Genomic DNA, 16257 nt, shown 5'->3' with positions numbered 1-16257 from the left:
ATTCTCCCTTGTACTTTGGCTCGGTATCACTTTCTCCTCCTACTCTCGATTGTATCGATTTCCCCCTGCACTTGAATTTTTTTCCTCAATGTAGCCATCGCCATTATTTTTCAGACATTTGACCTTAACACCGTTTGATCTAAGTTTGAAAATAACAAAAAAAAAAAACCCTCCCAGTTTCAATAATTATAAAAAAAAATGTTTTCTCGTTGTCTTGTTGTTTTTATTGTTTATCTGTTTTTTAATAATTATTTAAACTAAGCGGGGTGGGTTTTTTGTAATTTCAGAACTTAGACCAAACGGTATTAAGGTCAAATGTGTGACAACTAACAACAAAGACTACATTGAGACAATTTCTCAAGTGCAGGGCAAATCGATGCAATCAAGAGTAGAAGGAAGTACAGTGAACCGAACAAAAATACAAGGGGGACAGTAGAATTTACCCTATATAAAATCCGCATTGTAAAACTAACCAAAATTTTTTATTTGTATTAAAATGGTTTGTTGCATAAATTGATTGAAGATATATAATGGATTGAATATATATATATATATATATATATATATATATATATATATATATATATATATATATATATGTGTGTGTGTGTGTGTAGTCGGTTTTCAAAAATAATTTGAATATACATCTATTTAAATACTTTTGTATACTCATAAAAAAAATACATCAATTTCTTTTTTTTTTTTTTGAATTGCATAAAATTTGTATATTTTATAATTTAAGGGGAAATTTTGTTACATTGAAGTGTAGAATTCAACTAATTGAAATTTGAAACAACTACTATTCTATGATTCTATCTATAATAAATATTTAAAAAGAAAATAATAATAATAAATAAATAAATAAAACTAATCAAAGTGATGGGCTTAGCCGTATCGGCCTACTTTTCAATTTTCAAATATGTTCTCAAATTTCGATTAATCCGCCAAAGCTTCCTCTCTCCTCGCATTTACTACTCTCTCTCTCTCTCTCTCTCTCTCTAGATATATATCTCTCTTCCGATAAACCTCTGTAGCTCTGCAAAAATGTTCGAATTCTCACCCAATTCAAATTCCCTCTTCACTTGAATTTTCAAACTCATTTGTGATTAATTCCACCAATTAATTCACTAATGGCTACCTCGGCTTTCAGATCAACCACGAAGAGAGACTCAATCGGCGGAAACTCCAGCTCCGACAATTCCCTCCGCCGCTCCCTCCGCCGTTCCCGCAGCCACAGCAGATTCTCCCATTCCACGGCGCCGGATTCTCCGGTGACGGAGGCGGACTACAACAAAAACGTGCCCAGGGGGAAGTTCGTGAACACTACGAGGGGATCGGCGTCGCCGTTCCCGGAGATCAGCTTGGATGATCTGGCGCTCGAGTTCTTCTCCTCTTCTTCCTCGAAGAATGACAACGAGAGCGACGGAGGAGCGGCGGAGCTGAAGCAGAGACGGGGGCGGTCGGTCTCGCGGCGTGGGGAGATAGGGCGGTGGGCGAGCGATACGGTGTCGTCTAGCAGAAAGGGGAGGTCGGTGTCGAGGAGCCGTGGTGGTGATGTTGCTTCAATTAGCTCCGCCTCAACGGCCAAAAAAATCATCTCGTCTGATGCCGGTTCGCGGCGGCGGAGGTCCCTGTCGGTTGCGAGGTACCAAATTAGCGATTCTGAGGTAGGTTTTCTTCCCTAATTTACTTTCCTGTAGTGAATAAATAGTTGTATCTATAATCTCGATGAAGAACAAATTTGTTGTTCCACTTAAAATATATCAATCTAAAATATTTGATGAAAATAATAATTGAAACTTAAAATGGCAATCATTAAGTTGAGGATAGAAGCTATTTGAATATAGAAATTTAATTAAATTAAACATCTATATTGGATCATTACTAGATGTGCACATTCATAAGAGAGAATATTAGTATCCGCGTAATAGATTGTTTAGGAACTGTATGCGTAGTTATGTATCCCAACAGGAGAATATGAACTGTCAATTTGCGTTCAAATTACAGAGTGAGGTGGATCATTCTCGGAATTCAAGCAATCATGCTATTGTGAAAACTCCCAAAAGTGGGAACAGCCAAATGCCGTTGGCGCCGAATGCAATAGCTTCAAGCAATCGGAGGTTGGGAAGATCTCGAAGCCACAAAGACATCTCGCTTTTGCACGATGGTTATTCTGTAAGATCCGAATATCTTTGTAAATTTTTATATTTTTTCATTCTTCTTCTATTTATTCTTATATTTGTGGCATTCTGAGTTTTTTCTTGGAAATATACAAAGCTGATGCTGACAGTATTGTGAATAACAAGTATGATTAATTAAAATATAAACCATTTTTATGACTTTAACATATGGATCTCTCAGAGCCACTCTTCTGCTCTAACTGACGACGAATCAAAGGATACTCACTTTGGAAAAAATGGATTTGAGAAGATAATCCGGGAAGTTTATGCTAATAAGAAGGTTAATTTGTCTTCTTTATTTTCTTTTTTTTTAGATCTTTTTACAATAATAGCATGAACATTTTATTCAAAAGGCACTCCATGAAAGCTATTTGTCCCTTTTTATGTTCTCCTATTTATTTATTACTGCTTTCAGGCCGAACACCCTTCTGAAGATACTGCAAATGGTGGATTGTACGAAGCAATGCGGAAAGAACTCAGATATGCTGTTGAAGAAATCCGAACTGAACTAAATCAAGTCCGCCAAAACAATTCAGTTTGCTGAAACTATAATGGATTTATACTTTTCAATGTTCTTTATGGTGGTAAAACATGGTTGGTTTTATATGTTCGACTACCTTTTTCTGCGTGCAGGTCATGGGAAAAAATCAAACAGATTCAACTGGTGGTGCAGAAAATTCTAGAATCAGAGATAAATATGAATCAAAATTGGAACAGGTGATGTTCTGCTTTCATGCATGCAAGAATTAATGTTTCGTATCTTTTGATATTCTCAGAAACATACGTTCCATTTAATGAATTATTTAAAGCTTTGTTGAAAAATTATCCGGGATTCTCATGAGATGGAATAACCTTGTATATTAGTTGGAGAAGCACAAGCAAGATCTTCTCACTGAAATGTTGCTTGAGGAGCAAGGAGGTCGAGAGGCCTCCAAAATGGTCGAAGAACTTCCTAATTCAATAAATTCAGCTGCAGTGGAGAAGAAGCCATTGCGTGCAAGAAAGGTGTTCCTTCTTCTCCATGTGTTCAAATAAATTGTTCACATCTCAGTTCTTGGTTTTAATTCAATGCTCTCTTGCCTTTTGGTTTTAAAAGAGAAGCAACGACAGAAATAGGGTGTCAAAACGATTGGTTGAGGAGGCAGAAAGATACATTGAGGATTTCATTTCCAATGTTGAAGATACAGACATATCTTCCTTCGACGGGGAAAGAAGTGACGGGAGTTCGACTTTAGGAGGGACGAAGAAGACAAGAGATGCTGCAATAAGAGAAGCTGAAACTAACAAGACTAGCAAAGGGTCTACATGTCGCCCTGTTGAAATGGATGGTGTTATTCTGCCATGGTTGCAGTGGGAAACTATTCATGATGGTTCTCCATTAGGAAAGAACAGGGCACATAGTCCTGTGACTCCAAAATCTCTAAAGAAAGACTCGGAAAAAGTTAGCTTCTCTTACTCCCAGTGTCTGAATATGATGATTCCGAGTTTTCGTTTGATTTTTGTTGCTTTTGTCTTAATTAAGGTCTCTTGATCTTGTTTTGCCTAGATGATCTTATTCTTATACCTAGATTTCGATGAACTTTGTGTCTTGTTTTCAGGATATTGTCCCGTTACACGATCCGAGTAGTTATTCCATGAGCAGTCATGGTAGTTGGAGCCCAGGTATTTTCCATAGTCCTCCGATGAATAAAAAAGAAGACGCAAGCAAAACTAGACAAATCGCCAGCTTCGACATGGATGAGTACGTTAAACTCCGTAACAGTGAAGAATTGTTGTTTGAAATGTATATACAACGGAACAGAATCAATTCAGGCGGTCTATTGCTTTGTGGTGGCGGTATCCACTACTAATTACTTCCAAGCTTCTGTAAAGACTCGTTGAATATCGATTATTAAGTAGTGTTTGAAAATAAGTAAGTAGTAACAGCAGCACATGGTTGTTATATTGCAGCAGTGGAAATTAGTTTTGCATGGGGGGTTCATTACATAGTATGTATTTGCAATAAAATCCCCATTTAATAAGGTATTTTAAAAACCCGCAAGGGTGGCCCAGTTTGATCCCTTCGTCGATACTTCCAGATTGAGCTCGATGTATTTATCTAGAAAACATAAACCTAAGGCTTTTCTTAAAAACATGGATTTTTTAAAAGAAACATATACAACCAAATCAAGTTATATAGCTACAAATTTTCATAATATGGAGGGATCCACAAGTAAGACTAATATGGGAATAGCCTTATAATACGCTTTTGAATCCAAGTCCGACACCAAAATCATTTCACAATAAACAGAACATAGGCCGGGGCATCAATTCTTGTACAACTTCATACGATGCAATCACATCTAATCAACCTTTAAAATCCACATTCGATGTTCCAACAGGAAAAGACCAAGGAACATGAAACGAGAAAATCGGAAGCTGATTGATCGATCAATCTATCTCCCCTTCTTCCGGATCTTCGTCTTCATCTGGATCTTCTTCTGGATTATCGGAAGTTTCTAGAACAGTTTGAGGCTCAACTTCTTCTTCCTCTTCGTCTTCGTCGTTCTTCATGTACAGTCCAAGTTGCTCCAGAGGATTACTGCTTGCTTGAAACTTGAAACTACCAAGAAGGGCATTTTCGGAATTTTCAGGGCTGGCTTGCTCTATGAGCAGGTTCTGTAAGTGCTCATCTGGACCAGCAGACCTAAACAGCTCTAAATCTTCCATGAACTGGCTATTCTCGTTTATATCCACAGTCTTCTCCATCTGCGTTCACAATGTAATGCTTTTAAGCTAAACGCGTATAAAATAGTAAATTTCTTTGCCATACCACGAAAATATATCATATTCTTTTTTTACCTTTTGCAGAGCTTGTCGTGCGGCTTCTCTTTCGAGTTCTCTTTTCCTTTTGGCTTCCGCTGCAGCTTCTGCTTCAGCTTTTTTCCTAGCCTCTTCTGCAGCTTTTGCTTCTGCTTGTAATCGAGCTTTCTCTATTAAATACAGGTTGATAACATCATAGTGAGAGAAACTTCGACTTACATAACAAATTTTTACAAACACAATTGAAACCAAATTCGCCAACTATGAACTATTCCATTTCATTTTAACTCTATCAAACCTTCTCTTCTTCGCCTTTCAATCTCCTCCCTCTCGAGCTTCAGTTTCTCAGGATCTGGTTTTTCCCCCTGAAAGTTTTCAAATGCGACAATCAAACACCGCATAGTGTGTGTGTGTGTGTGTGTATATATATATATATATATATATATATATATATATATAGAGAGAGAGAGAGAGAGAGAGAGAGAGAGAGAGAGAGAGAGAGAGAGAGAGAGGGAGGCGACATTGAAGCAATTTCACTAGTAAATCAGAGTTACATACTTTTTCGATGGTATTCTCTTGAGCTTTAATTATAATATCAGCAAATCGGCTTCTCAGCAAAGCTGCGCGGTACTGCTTTTCAGGGGAGACTTGCCTTTCTGATGGAGCACTCTCCCCTAAGATGTTTACAGCATGTTTGGTGAGATTATGCTGTACATTTTAATAGCACACACATTTTTTCTGCATTATGGGATCACTGCTTACCCTCTTGGCCACAATTTGGATCGATAGAAGATGAGTTCGAGACTGAATTTTGCTCAGCTTTCGCATTCCGAAAATCTACAAATAATTCAAAAGATATTACAACCTTAAAATGTAAGAGTAACAACATTGTCAAAATATCTCACAAACTGCAAAAGAGCCTCACCTCCAATGTTTGGATCGCCTAGCTCACTTTCCGTTCTCCCCGCTCTAGTATCTGCAGTTTCCTGGAGTAGTACAAATTAAGGCAATTTATGTCAGTACTAGAAAAACAAACCATTAAAGAAGGGAAAGTTTAAAGAGACTTAAAGAGAAAAGGGGAAAAATGTTTAAAACAAAAGCATACAGTCACAGCATTTGCAGGAACGGGGTTCTTGGTACCGGCTTGTTCGTTGTCAGAGTCGCTATCTGAGAAAAATGGAATATAGAATATTAAATCACAGAAAAGATGCCAGCTGAGGTAGCTATTTTTTCTACTCTTTTTGGAATAACAACGATGAATAAAAAAAATGTCAATGCACGTTAAGGAATTAAGCTATACAATGAAGGTTATTGATTACACAGTTAAAAATGTCAATGCACCTAACATGGTTTTTTAACAAACTTCATAAGACTGAGAAGTTATAACTTAAGGCATAGTTCTTTCCTTTCACAGAAATCAAAAGAATAGTATAAATTTATTTCATGGCATGATTCTTATACATGTGTCTCCATTTGTTATCTCCATATCTTCCCTTCTTTAAAGAAAGGGAAGAAGGCGACAGTGACATACAAAGGAGACGAGCAAAAAGAAGTACTGCCCAGAGAACCAAATGTATTCTCAACGAGAATAGTATAAATTTATTTTAGCATGATTCTTATACATGCAACCTTAAGTGTCATCTGCATATTTGACCTTTAGAGAAAGGAGAAGAAGCAATGGCATCAACATAAGGAAGAGAGAAACTAAGGAAAAGAAATAATATTGCACAGAAAACCATAGACTGTATGTTGTCAAGTAGCTAGACTATAACACCCTCCAAATAACACTAGTACAAAAAATCAAACCAATAACAAGCATAACTGCCAAGACGATGAAAATTAGGCTAAGACTTTTGGCACGTCCGCACGGAAAAAAAATATCCACTACACCATCGCATATGCTGAAATACAGATAACATTCATTGGCATAAAGCAATTAACTATAAATTTGCTAAACACAAATATCTAAATCAACCTTGGTAACAGACTAGAAAAAATGAAGTTATATATTTCCCCCAAAAATCAAATAAAATAAAGAACAATTTGAATCATGAACAGTAAATAACTTTGAACTATTTAGAAGCAAAGTGAGATTGAGCTTTACAGTTTTCTCGAATGACAGTTTGATGGCTACTTTGACATCTTTAGTTTGCCAGCCATATGATGAATACCAATAAAACGAGTCCTACTTCAACCTTTTATCCTATAAGCTAAACATGACACTCCTCTTGAGGAAATATGGAATAGAAGGAACGGAGAGAAAATTATTAAACCCAATAATTGTATATGGTAATCCTCAAATCTTGCATTATTCTGAAGTGATCACCTTATGTGTGGCTCATTAATAGTATAAACAACATTAATTGAACTAAAAAAAGTCGGGGTTTTATTTTCTTCACTTCCTCATGAAAACAATGGACAAGTCTTAGCGTAATGCAATTATTCTGAAATAACTCTACACATGCTGCAAGTAAAAATTAATAAGACTAGGTGGGAAAGGCACAATTAGTGAATCACTAATAAGTAGAAGTAATAAAAAGTGTCGAACTATAATCCATGACTATACAATAAGTCTTGAGTAGTAGAATATATGAAGCATCATTGTTGAAGTTGAAAAAATCGACTGTTCAAGACATTCAACAAAACTGATATTGGACAACCGACAACTTGGAAAAAAATACAACACCTCAAGTCATAACTAAAATACTTCAGATTTGTCAAATATTACAAGATTCTGAACGATTTGTTAGAAGGATGAAGTACATATTTCATTATTTACATGTAGTATAAATTTTGAAGTTCAACACTTAATCCTCTCCGGAAAAGCATATAGGCAGATGAAATGTTTATGCAAACTATATTTCTGCCATATAAGATGGTATATATGGAAGTCCAGCAAACAAATTTGCTTATTATTTCTGTGGAGACAACCAAATATATATGAGAATCGTGAATACTCGTGTCCGAAATTCTGAGCTTATAACTGGCATTGAGTATGAAGTGTGATTAAGATCAAATTACACTCTTAATCCACAGTAAAGTTTTCCTACAATTGTTATAGCAACATAGACATTCCGGGAAAATCATACTTTCATCCAAGAGAAGCAAATGAAAGGCTTTCATTAATTCTCGTGTAATCAAGAATGAAGTTACCATTCAACTCAACAAGTTCAATGGAGTTGCTCATCATGTAGTGATGTTTGGCACTGCTTCGATATTACATTGAATTGGTTTACTGTCCGGCCACAGTTCCCAGAGAACAACATAACCGTTTTTTTCTAATAATATAACCAAAATAATAAAAATTTCAACAAATAATTGGTATACTTGTTTCTGCACAAGAATTAGATTTAACAAGCTCCAAATGCTCCATATTTTTTTCAAAATTTATTTTCATCATTTTAAACAGATATAATTTTAATAAGCTTATTACTGTTAAACCAAGGAAAGCAATGATTGTAACTCAAAGCCTATAAAATCAATCGTTTTACTACACTAATATCCATGCAGCTAATCTTTCTCATGGCTGGTCCTACTTCAACAAATTAGTAAGCAGTTCCTTGCTTCAATCTTTTCCAGAATTAGCTAGAATAATTCTATTCATATATCTATACGATTCAATATGAACTTAACTTTCAAAATAGTTCTTACAAAATTCATGCAGAACAAAGGCGGGGCATGGGTCTAGATAACTCCCAAAAGTTCAAGAATACTAACTGAATTGAAACAATAAGCATATTCATGGCCACAACAATGTAGCCAAAAGGAACAAAGAACAATCAATTTTCAAACTGGTGAAATTCAGATCTGTCCTAAAAATACAGTCACACATATCCAGACTACGAAAGAACTTCACATCCAGGTTATGTCAATTATATGCCAAACATAATGAACTGAAATGTGTTTCGGAACAAAAAGAAATGGAAAACAAGATAAATAAATGTGGAAAAAACGCATCAAAGGTTCATAACAACACTGACCAGTCGATGACGAGCCTGAATCACCACTAGTGGAGGCGGAGCTCCTTGAACTAGTACAATTACTGTTCCTTCTGTCGGCATCCTCTGCAATCTTTATTGGAGGAGAACTTGATATATGTGGTGGATCATTTTCACCAATATCCACATCCTCATCAGCTGGATCGTTGTCTGATTAATGTGAAAAAACGAACGAATGATCTATCAAACAAGGTATAAAGACAACTGAAGTCCAAATGCAAATTTATCTGCACAAAACCAAGATTACCTTTGCAAGGCTGGGAAGATAAATTGCTAAATCCGGGTTCCTTTTGCATCTGCGCAGAGTATATACGTAAACAATATGCATCAGATATACATACAACGTGCATTATGTCTGAGATAATTATATCCATATACGAAGTATAAGAGCAGCGTACACACACATACTACATCTACCTCAATTTCATGTTGCTCTACTGGTACTTGGCTTTTCTGCTTCTCCAACAGATGAGCATCCAAAAGTTTCCGTAGCGTTAATAGGGTATCATCACTAAGAACGTCGATATCAATTTCAATCTCATCTTCGCTCGCTTGACTACCATTCGAAGTGTTCTCTTTCAAGAACATGATTATATGGTCAGGGAGTTCTGCCACTGACGCCTCCAACTCTGCTCCCAGTTTCTGTTTTTCAATATCACTCATTACACGCTTTTCTGGTTCATGCTTGACCGCCTTGGTTTCCAATGAAACAGTTTTCTGCTTCTTAGCAGGAGGAGGCACATTAACGTTTTCAGGTTCTATAACGACACTTGATTTCGAAGCCGTGGATTCATCCGTTGTTGATGGTATCTTCTTCTCGATTACTTTCCATCTCATTTCAAAGTATTTACTAAGCACATCCGCCATAACATGAACATCATGTTTAGGAGGGTTGTACGTCATTGCATTTCTGAAGGTGAGTCTCACATCCGCAGCAAACTCCATTGGACTGGAATACTGATTCGAAGCCAACTTATCTTTTATCGTCCCTAAATCCATCGGATGCTTAATTATGATGAAATAATCCGGAATTTTATGCTTCACGATATCAACAGGCTCGTTAAACATCCGAGCATGTTGATGCACCATCAAACGAGCTAACAGGGTCTCACACTGTTTCATCAACATAACAGAACTGTTGGACTGAGGCGGGCCCTGCTTCCCCGAAACACTGCGCCCACTCACCATAGGCCCGCCTTTAGTGCGGGCCCCATTTCTTCCGGGAGGACCTTTTTTCTTCCTTGAAGCCACAGGCTCGTTATTAGTAGAAACCGGCAAGCTTTCCACCATAGCAGGTCTCTTCGGCCCATTTTGAGAACTGTGAACATCGGAATTCAACGGGGGGCGGACAATCGCATCAAAGGTCAAAGAATCTATCTTCCTCTGAAGCTTCCTCACTTGTTCAAGCTCACTCTTCAACCTGACCTCCGACTCCCTCCTCTCAAAGGACGACATCTTCGATAGTGGAAGGAGCTGAACTGGCACGACCGACCTATCGTAACCATCCCCACCCAAGCTAATGTACTTCCTATTAGGAACGAAAGTGTCTTGCGAAGCAGTCAATCCTGCATCGAATCGGCCTGAGCTCCCAAAACCTCCTGCTTCCATCGAGTCTGATAAAAGCCTATAATCTGGCACTGGCGCCGAGGAGAAACCCTTGGAAACTTTGCGTGTTTTCCCCATTATATCCCCAGATCCCGTCTTTGAGAACCGTTTTGATTCCCTCTGTCCTGTGTAATCTATAGGGATAGTCGGTGCCATATATTTAACCCCGAAATTCTGCACATATCAACTCTTCCTCATCCAAAAAATGTATCCTCTGGCCATTTCAACAAACAAAAAATTAAAAATCTTTTAAAAAAATCGTACTAAACACCCCAATTTTTACCAATGAATAGCGCTATGACATGCTCAAAATTGAAGTATCTATAAATATTTCCTTGTTTACTTCATTCAGTTTAGAATTCTAATATTTTCATTTTTCTCAAAATAATTAAAAACTTCAATTGAACTAATGCGAATACAGTACAAGGGAAAAAGGCTTAAAATTTGAAGAAAACCTAAACTTGAAAAATCATTCCGAACCCTAATCAAACTAAAAAATTCCACATTTTGGTCCGATTTGAGAGCATGAAGCAGAGAGGAATCGAACCCTAAGGACGGAAATTCACGCAAGCAACAGCACAATGAAATTCTTGGATCCAGAAGAGAGAAAAGTCGGAATCGGATGGTCCGACCCATTTCAAATGAACCCTAGATGTAAAAAAGGAAGTGGAAAATCTTCCGGAAATGGCATAATCCTATAGATACAAAAGTAAATACACATATACATACATCTCTTAGAGAGAGAGAGAGAGAGAGAGAGAGAAACGGGGGAGGGATAGAGAGCGCGAGAGAGAGGAGAGAGAGAGAGAGACTTACGAGTTTAGGAATCGCATTGAGGCGCCTGTGCTGTGCAGGAACACGGTAATTTAAAGACAAAGGAGTTGCATCAAATCTGACCGTTGATTTTTTGTGCCGTAAAATCCAACGGCTACAGATTGATTGGTTTAGTGATCACGGATCTGATTTGAACGAGTGAGGAGTAGTAGTACTACTCTTTTATGCGAGACGCCTTTTATTGTTGACTTTTATCCACACGGGAAATTCACCTAGGCCCCTTTTGGTTGGAGGGATGGGGTGGGATGGGATTGGGGCTTAATTAGAAAATGACACTGTGTGGATTAGTAAAGTATGGATGGTATCTTGGGTTTGGTTGGTTGGATATGGATCTGTGGGATTGTATCCAAATGAGCCAATCTCAGGAATGGTTGGGAGGATTGGGTGGGATAATTTGGTTAATTACATTACCACCCCTTAGAAGGTATTTTTATTATTAGTTTATACATCTGAAATTTTTAAATTATTGCCAACTGCACTTATTATTTCCTCTCATTTTCCTGTAATTATAAAATCAGCCCTAACATTTTCGGATAATTACATTTCCACCCCTCATAATCCCTTTTTATTATTATATTACCCCAGTATTTTTTACAATATTACATGTTGCACCCATTCTTTTCCTCCCATTCACTTTTAATTACAAAATCAGCCCTAACATTTTCGTATAATTACATTTCCATTCCTTTCTTAGGCACACACATTCGCTTTCGCATATCGGACATATGGGGATAGCGAATGGGAGGAACTAAAGACTATATTTGCACCCCGTGTCGTCGAACAAAAACCGGGCGATGAGGTGATTGTTTTGTCATCGGACGACGATGAAGCGGCTCCGCCGGTGCCGATTCCAAGCATGGTTGATCTTCGAGGCAACGACAACACTCTTGGTTTCGGTAACCCGATGCCACCAACAACGGTGGTCAATATTTCCTCGGATTCTAGTAGCACACACTTCAATGTGTGGGACTACCTCAATCACTTTTCGGATTCCGAGGGTTCGTTAAACACCGAGGGTAGCACCGCTAATTCGAGAGTTCGGCGTCCGGTTTCGGGCCCATCACCTTTGAAGCCGAAAGATAAATCAATGCCGAGGCCCCGCAATATTGCAAATTTGTTTGGATTGAGTTCGTCCGGGTCAAACCGTCCCTCGAATATGTGTAACGGCAAGGGGCCAATCGACGGGGAAAACGATTACTAGGTCATACTTTGACGCATGTGTTGTACTGACTCCATTGATCAATGGAAGTTCAAATTTTCCAATCTCCATTATCTCGGCTAGTTTTTCCTAATATTTTCCGTATTATTATTATTGGTATTTCCCGTATTATTTTCCCACTTCCATGTAGTCGGCAAGATTTTCGGTATTAGTATTTGATTTTCCTGACTTTGTATTTTGGTTTGTAATTTTAATTTTCATGTTTCGTACCCATGGGCGATAATATATATTAATATTGTTTGTTTACATTTTGTTCACACTACTGTTTTTCTTAGTTAATACACATTTATATATTTAACATTGTTTGTTTAAATTTGTTGATACAGATGTTTGTTCATATAGAATTTAAAGTTATAATTGAATAATTGATCACACTATAACCAATGACCGAGCACAACGATACTTTCGCAATTGCATAAACCAATTACTATGAAATAAAATAAAAAAACACGAAGACAATAAAACAATTACAACGATGAAAAATACGGTAAACGGAGAATAAAGTCATAAAAATATCAGAAATCACAATGACCAAGCTAGTTGACTCGCTGTCAACCATCTATACGCCCCGAGAACCCGTCGGTCTCGCCGGTATAGTAACCCACGGGCACAACATCGTTCACACCCTCATACGGCACAATAGCGTATTCATCGTTCACACCCTCAACACCCGGTCGAGTTCCTTCGTCAATTGTGATTGGGTCATCTTTTACGAACCCTTGTTTATCACTAAACTCTATCGTCCCTGCTTCTTTCTCCACAAATACCAACTCAAAAGTGTCGTAGTAGGGAAACCCGTTAGCAGCGAAATAGTTGTGCAATGCATGTTCCGTTTTTTTCTAATTGTGAAAGGGAAAAGTATAGGGTCATACACAATTAAATGATTTGCATATTCATAGAATAAGACAACAAAAATTTTACCGTGCATTTTATGCAATAAAAATAGGTTTACATACTTTGTTCTTTGGACTCGTGACATACGTCCGGTCAACCGATACACGTTCGGTCCTACGGTTGTAGTTGACACCGGGTAGTCCAATGAATTTGACAAATGCATTGAAACGATTTTTTAGTAGGAAGGTCCGACGTTTAACAACGTCATTCGTAAAGGTCTCACCGTAGTGAGTCGCATTTCGGCGGCGATTTCATCGAGTATAGAGTTAAAGACCGTTGGATCGTTGACAACTAAATTTCACATTCCAGACCATGCAACCTCTCTCAAACACATTCACAACTAAATTTCACATTCCAGACCCTGTAACCTCTCTCAAACATATGAAACATATAAACCAACTCCTAGAGCAAGCAAAGATGAAATAACTATCGTAAACTATTACAAAAAAAACAACTTAATTGCATTCTTTATATACTGTTTATGCCAAACAATATTAAGGCCAAACAATTTATACTGAGTAACACCATATATTATTTCACTAATGTACTATTTTTTCCCAAAAAAAAAAGATACAATATTTTTTCCAAATAAATGCTACCTTTCTCAATCCTTAATCTGTAATCTAAAAGACGAGCTTAAACCCATTGGAGAACTCACCTTAAATCGTCGTGTAGCAGAACCGGGATAATCGACAGCCAACTGTCAACCAGCTGCAACACCGGAATCGTTCGGCCGGAACAGAATCAGCCCGGCCAAACTACGAACTACTTCGAAACCAAAATCGAAAATCACCTGCGAAACGGAAATTTAATTACGAGATGAAGGAATGGATAATTAGAACAATAAAAAAAATCGATACCCATATGAACCCAAACTTCTTCAGCAATACTCGGATGCGTTTGAAGAAATCTGTGAAATCAATCTGTGATGAGTTGATTATCGGAAAAACCAAATAAAAAAAAGAAAAAACTAGTGAAGTATGAAAAATAAGAAATCAATCTATGATGAGTTGATTATTCTTCAACCGGTTTAGGGGGCCTAAAATACGAAGAAAGAAGCGTGTTAGAGAACCTAGATGAGTTGATTATCGGAAAAATTACCTCGGTGAAAAAACTACCGACCACAGTGGAGAAAAGCAGAACGAAGAACGGCGTGTATTGCCATGTCGGTAAAATTCTAGGGCTAACTCAATAATTTTTGGGGTAATTCCTATATATATGGGGTAGTCTTGTAATTAGAAATAAATATTCAGGGCATAAAGGTAATATACTGAGCTTGATTGGGTTGAGAGTGGATGAGATTACCCAATCTCACCTCCTTTAGTCTGATGGGAGATCCAGGAAATCCAAGATCCGGACCCGGGCCCAAGTGCAATCCAGAACCCAATTGGGCCGAACCAAAGCTGAGATCCGAGTGGATTAGAGGAACTATCCACCCGGATCAGCCCAACCAAACTGGGCCCTACTTCTTCCCATGTAATAATTTTGGATTGCCACATATAGATAGACATTATGAAAAAATAATAAAAATTCATTTTGCACCCTTGTACTATTTGAAATGTATCATTTACCCCCTGATATATAGAAAACATCAAAACCCCCCATATTTTTAACAGTCAATGGTCAAACTTTTAACGGTGTTAAATTTGAGTGTGCATTGAGCCAATGACTCTGTTGCCATGCTTTATGTCTGATATAATCCTTAATTTTTTTAGGAGTATCTTTTGTGGATTGTTGACGATTTTTAGCGTTCGTTCAAATTAGCGCTATTTGTAGATTTTTAGTATTTGATTTTAGGGATTTTCAGATTTCTTTTTTGAGGATTTTTCCATTATAATATGAAAAGCTTTGTTTTTAATTTGCAATTCTTTCATCCGGTTTTATTCCAATTTTAGGGTTTCTTTTAGTTTTCAGGGCTTTTAGTTTTTCTTCTCTATAGGTTTTACATTCATAATTTGCAAAGCTTCATTCTTATTTATTTGCCTTTCAGTTTTTTTATAAAGAAAATAGTTGAAAATAGTAAAATAAAAATGACTGAATAAAGTGAAAAAAAAAACGACTGAAAAAAACGAAAAAATCTGGTGAACATTTGTGAAAACTAAGCAACCTATATGTATAATTTTTTTGGGGTATTTTCGTAAAAAAAAAAAAAAAAAAAAAGCCAACATTTCTTTGCAATAGTCAGTCAAAGGGTTTGACTAACGGAATTAGGAAAAATGCTAACGGGAAGGGGTGGTTGATGTTTTCTATACTTCAGGGAGTAAAAGATACATTTCGCATAATACATGAGTGCAAAATGAATTTTACCCAGGATAATGAGAATTCATTTAGAATAGGGTTAATGGCACTTTGCCACCCAAACTATCACCCGTTTGCACCTTCCCCCTGAATTACAAATTTGTGCAAATTTTTACCTGAACTCAATAATTGGTTGCGCGGTGCCCTAATTTCTGAATTTTCGTTCAATTTTAGCCGGAATCCCTTACACATGAGTGGCATGTGAGATTCTTGAGGGTAGAAACGTCCATTATAGTACATCTAATCTTACCATTGTTATCGTTGCTGATATGCCTAATTGGACCAAACCAATGGGCCTATAATTTCTTAACCTACTGGGTCACGAGCCCAAGTTTGAAGCTCACTACATCGAATGCCCAATCACCTTCAGATAAGGTTTGGGTCCGATAATCTCAATTAACCAACTCCAACCCAATCAACGAGGTAT

The 16257-nt window shown here is 37.3% G+C and overlaps 2 protein-coding genes and 1 long non-coding RNA gene across 5 annotated transcripts; 1 reads left to right on the top strand and 2 right to left on the bottom strand.

Annotated features, from left to right (window-relative positions):
* Nucleotides 1-943: 943 nt before the first annotated feature.
* Nucleotides 944-4231, top strand: LOC105951690 (uncharacterized). 2 transcript variants are annotated; one of them, XM_012975141.2, is made up of 8 exons: nt 944-1667; nt 2008-2175; nt 2362-2460; nt 2596-2697; nt 2814-2897; nt 3045-3185; nt 3277-3621; nt 3779-4231. In XM_012975141.2, exons 1-8 carry the CDS (start codon nt 1131-1133, stop codon nt 4028-4030), a joined length of 1728 nt encoding a protein of 575 aa, XP_012830595.2. In that variant the 5' UTR covers nt 944-1130; the 3' UTR covers nt 4031-4231. The 2 variants fall into 2 exon arrangements, with proteins under 2 accessions (XP_012830595.2, XP_012830594.2); XM_012975140.2 differs by having other exon boundaries at nt 2596-2715.
* Nucleotides 4232-4300: 69 nt separating this feature from the next.
* LOC105951689 (transcription factor GTE9) lies at nt 4301-11634 on the bottom strand. Of its 2 annotated transcripts, none has more exons than XM_012975138.2 (11): nt 11402-11634; nt 9398-10799; nt 9228-9276; nt 8963-9130; nt 6088-6149; nt 5908-5968; nt 5745-5819; nt 5541-5656; nt 5281-5347; nt 5022-5152; nt 4301-4928 (listed from the first exon to the last, which is right to left on the bottom strand). In XM_012975138.2, exons 2-11 carry the CDS (start codon nt 10739-10741, stop codon nt 4611-4613), a joined length of 2391 nt encoding a protein of 796 aa, XP_012830592.2. In that variant the 5' UTR covers nt 10742-10799; nt 11402-11634; the 3' UTR covers nt 4301-4610. The 2 variants fall into 2 exon arrangements, with proteins under 2 accessions (XP_012830592.2, XP_012830591.2); XM_012975137.2 differs by having other exon boundaries at nt 11133-11419.
* A 1388-nt stretch (nt 11635-13022) lies between these two features.
* On the bottom strand, nt 13023-14744 carry LOC105966227 (uncharacterized). Its single transcript, XR_016030790.1, has 4 exons — nt 14634-14744; nt 14393-14442; nt 14191-14325; nt 13023-13477 (listed from the first exon to the last, which is right to left on the bottom strand). It is a non-coding gene; the product is annotated as an uncharacterized LOC105966227 (long non-coding RNA).
* Between the last annotated feature and the right edge of the window lie 1513 nt (nt 14745-16257).

This window comes from Erythranthe guttata, chromosome 4 (genome assembly GCF_056151865.1).
Source record: "Erythranthe guttata isolate IM_541 chromosome 4, IM_541, whole genome shotgun sequence".
Classification (NCBI taxonomy): domain Eukaryota; kingdom Viridiplantae; phylum Streptophyta; class Magnoliopsida; order Lamiales; family Phrymaceae; genus Erythranthe; species Erythranthe guttata.
Note: the sequence above shows the minus strand (reverse complement) of the source record. Positions and strands in the feature narration are given on the sequence as shown.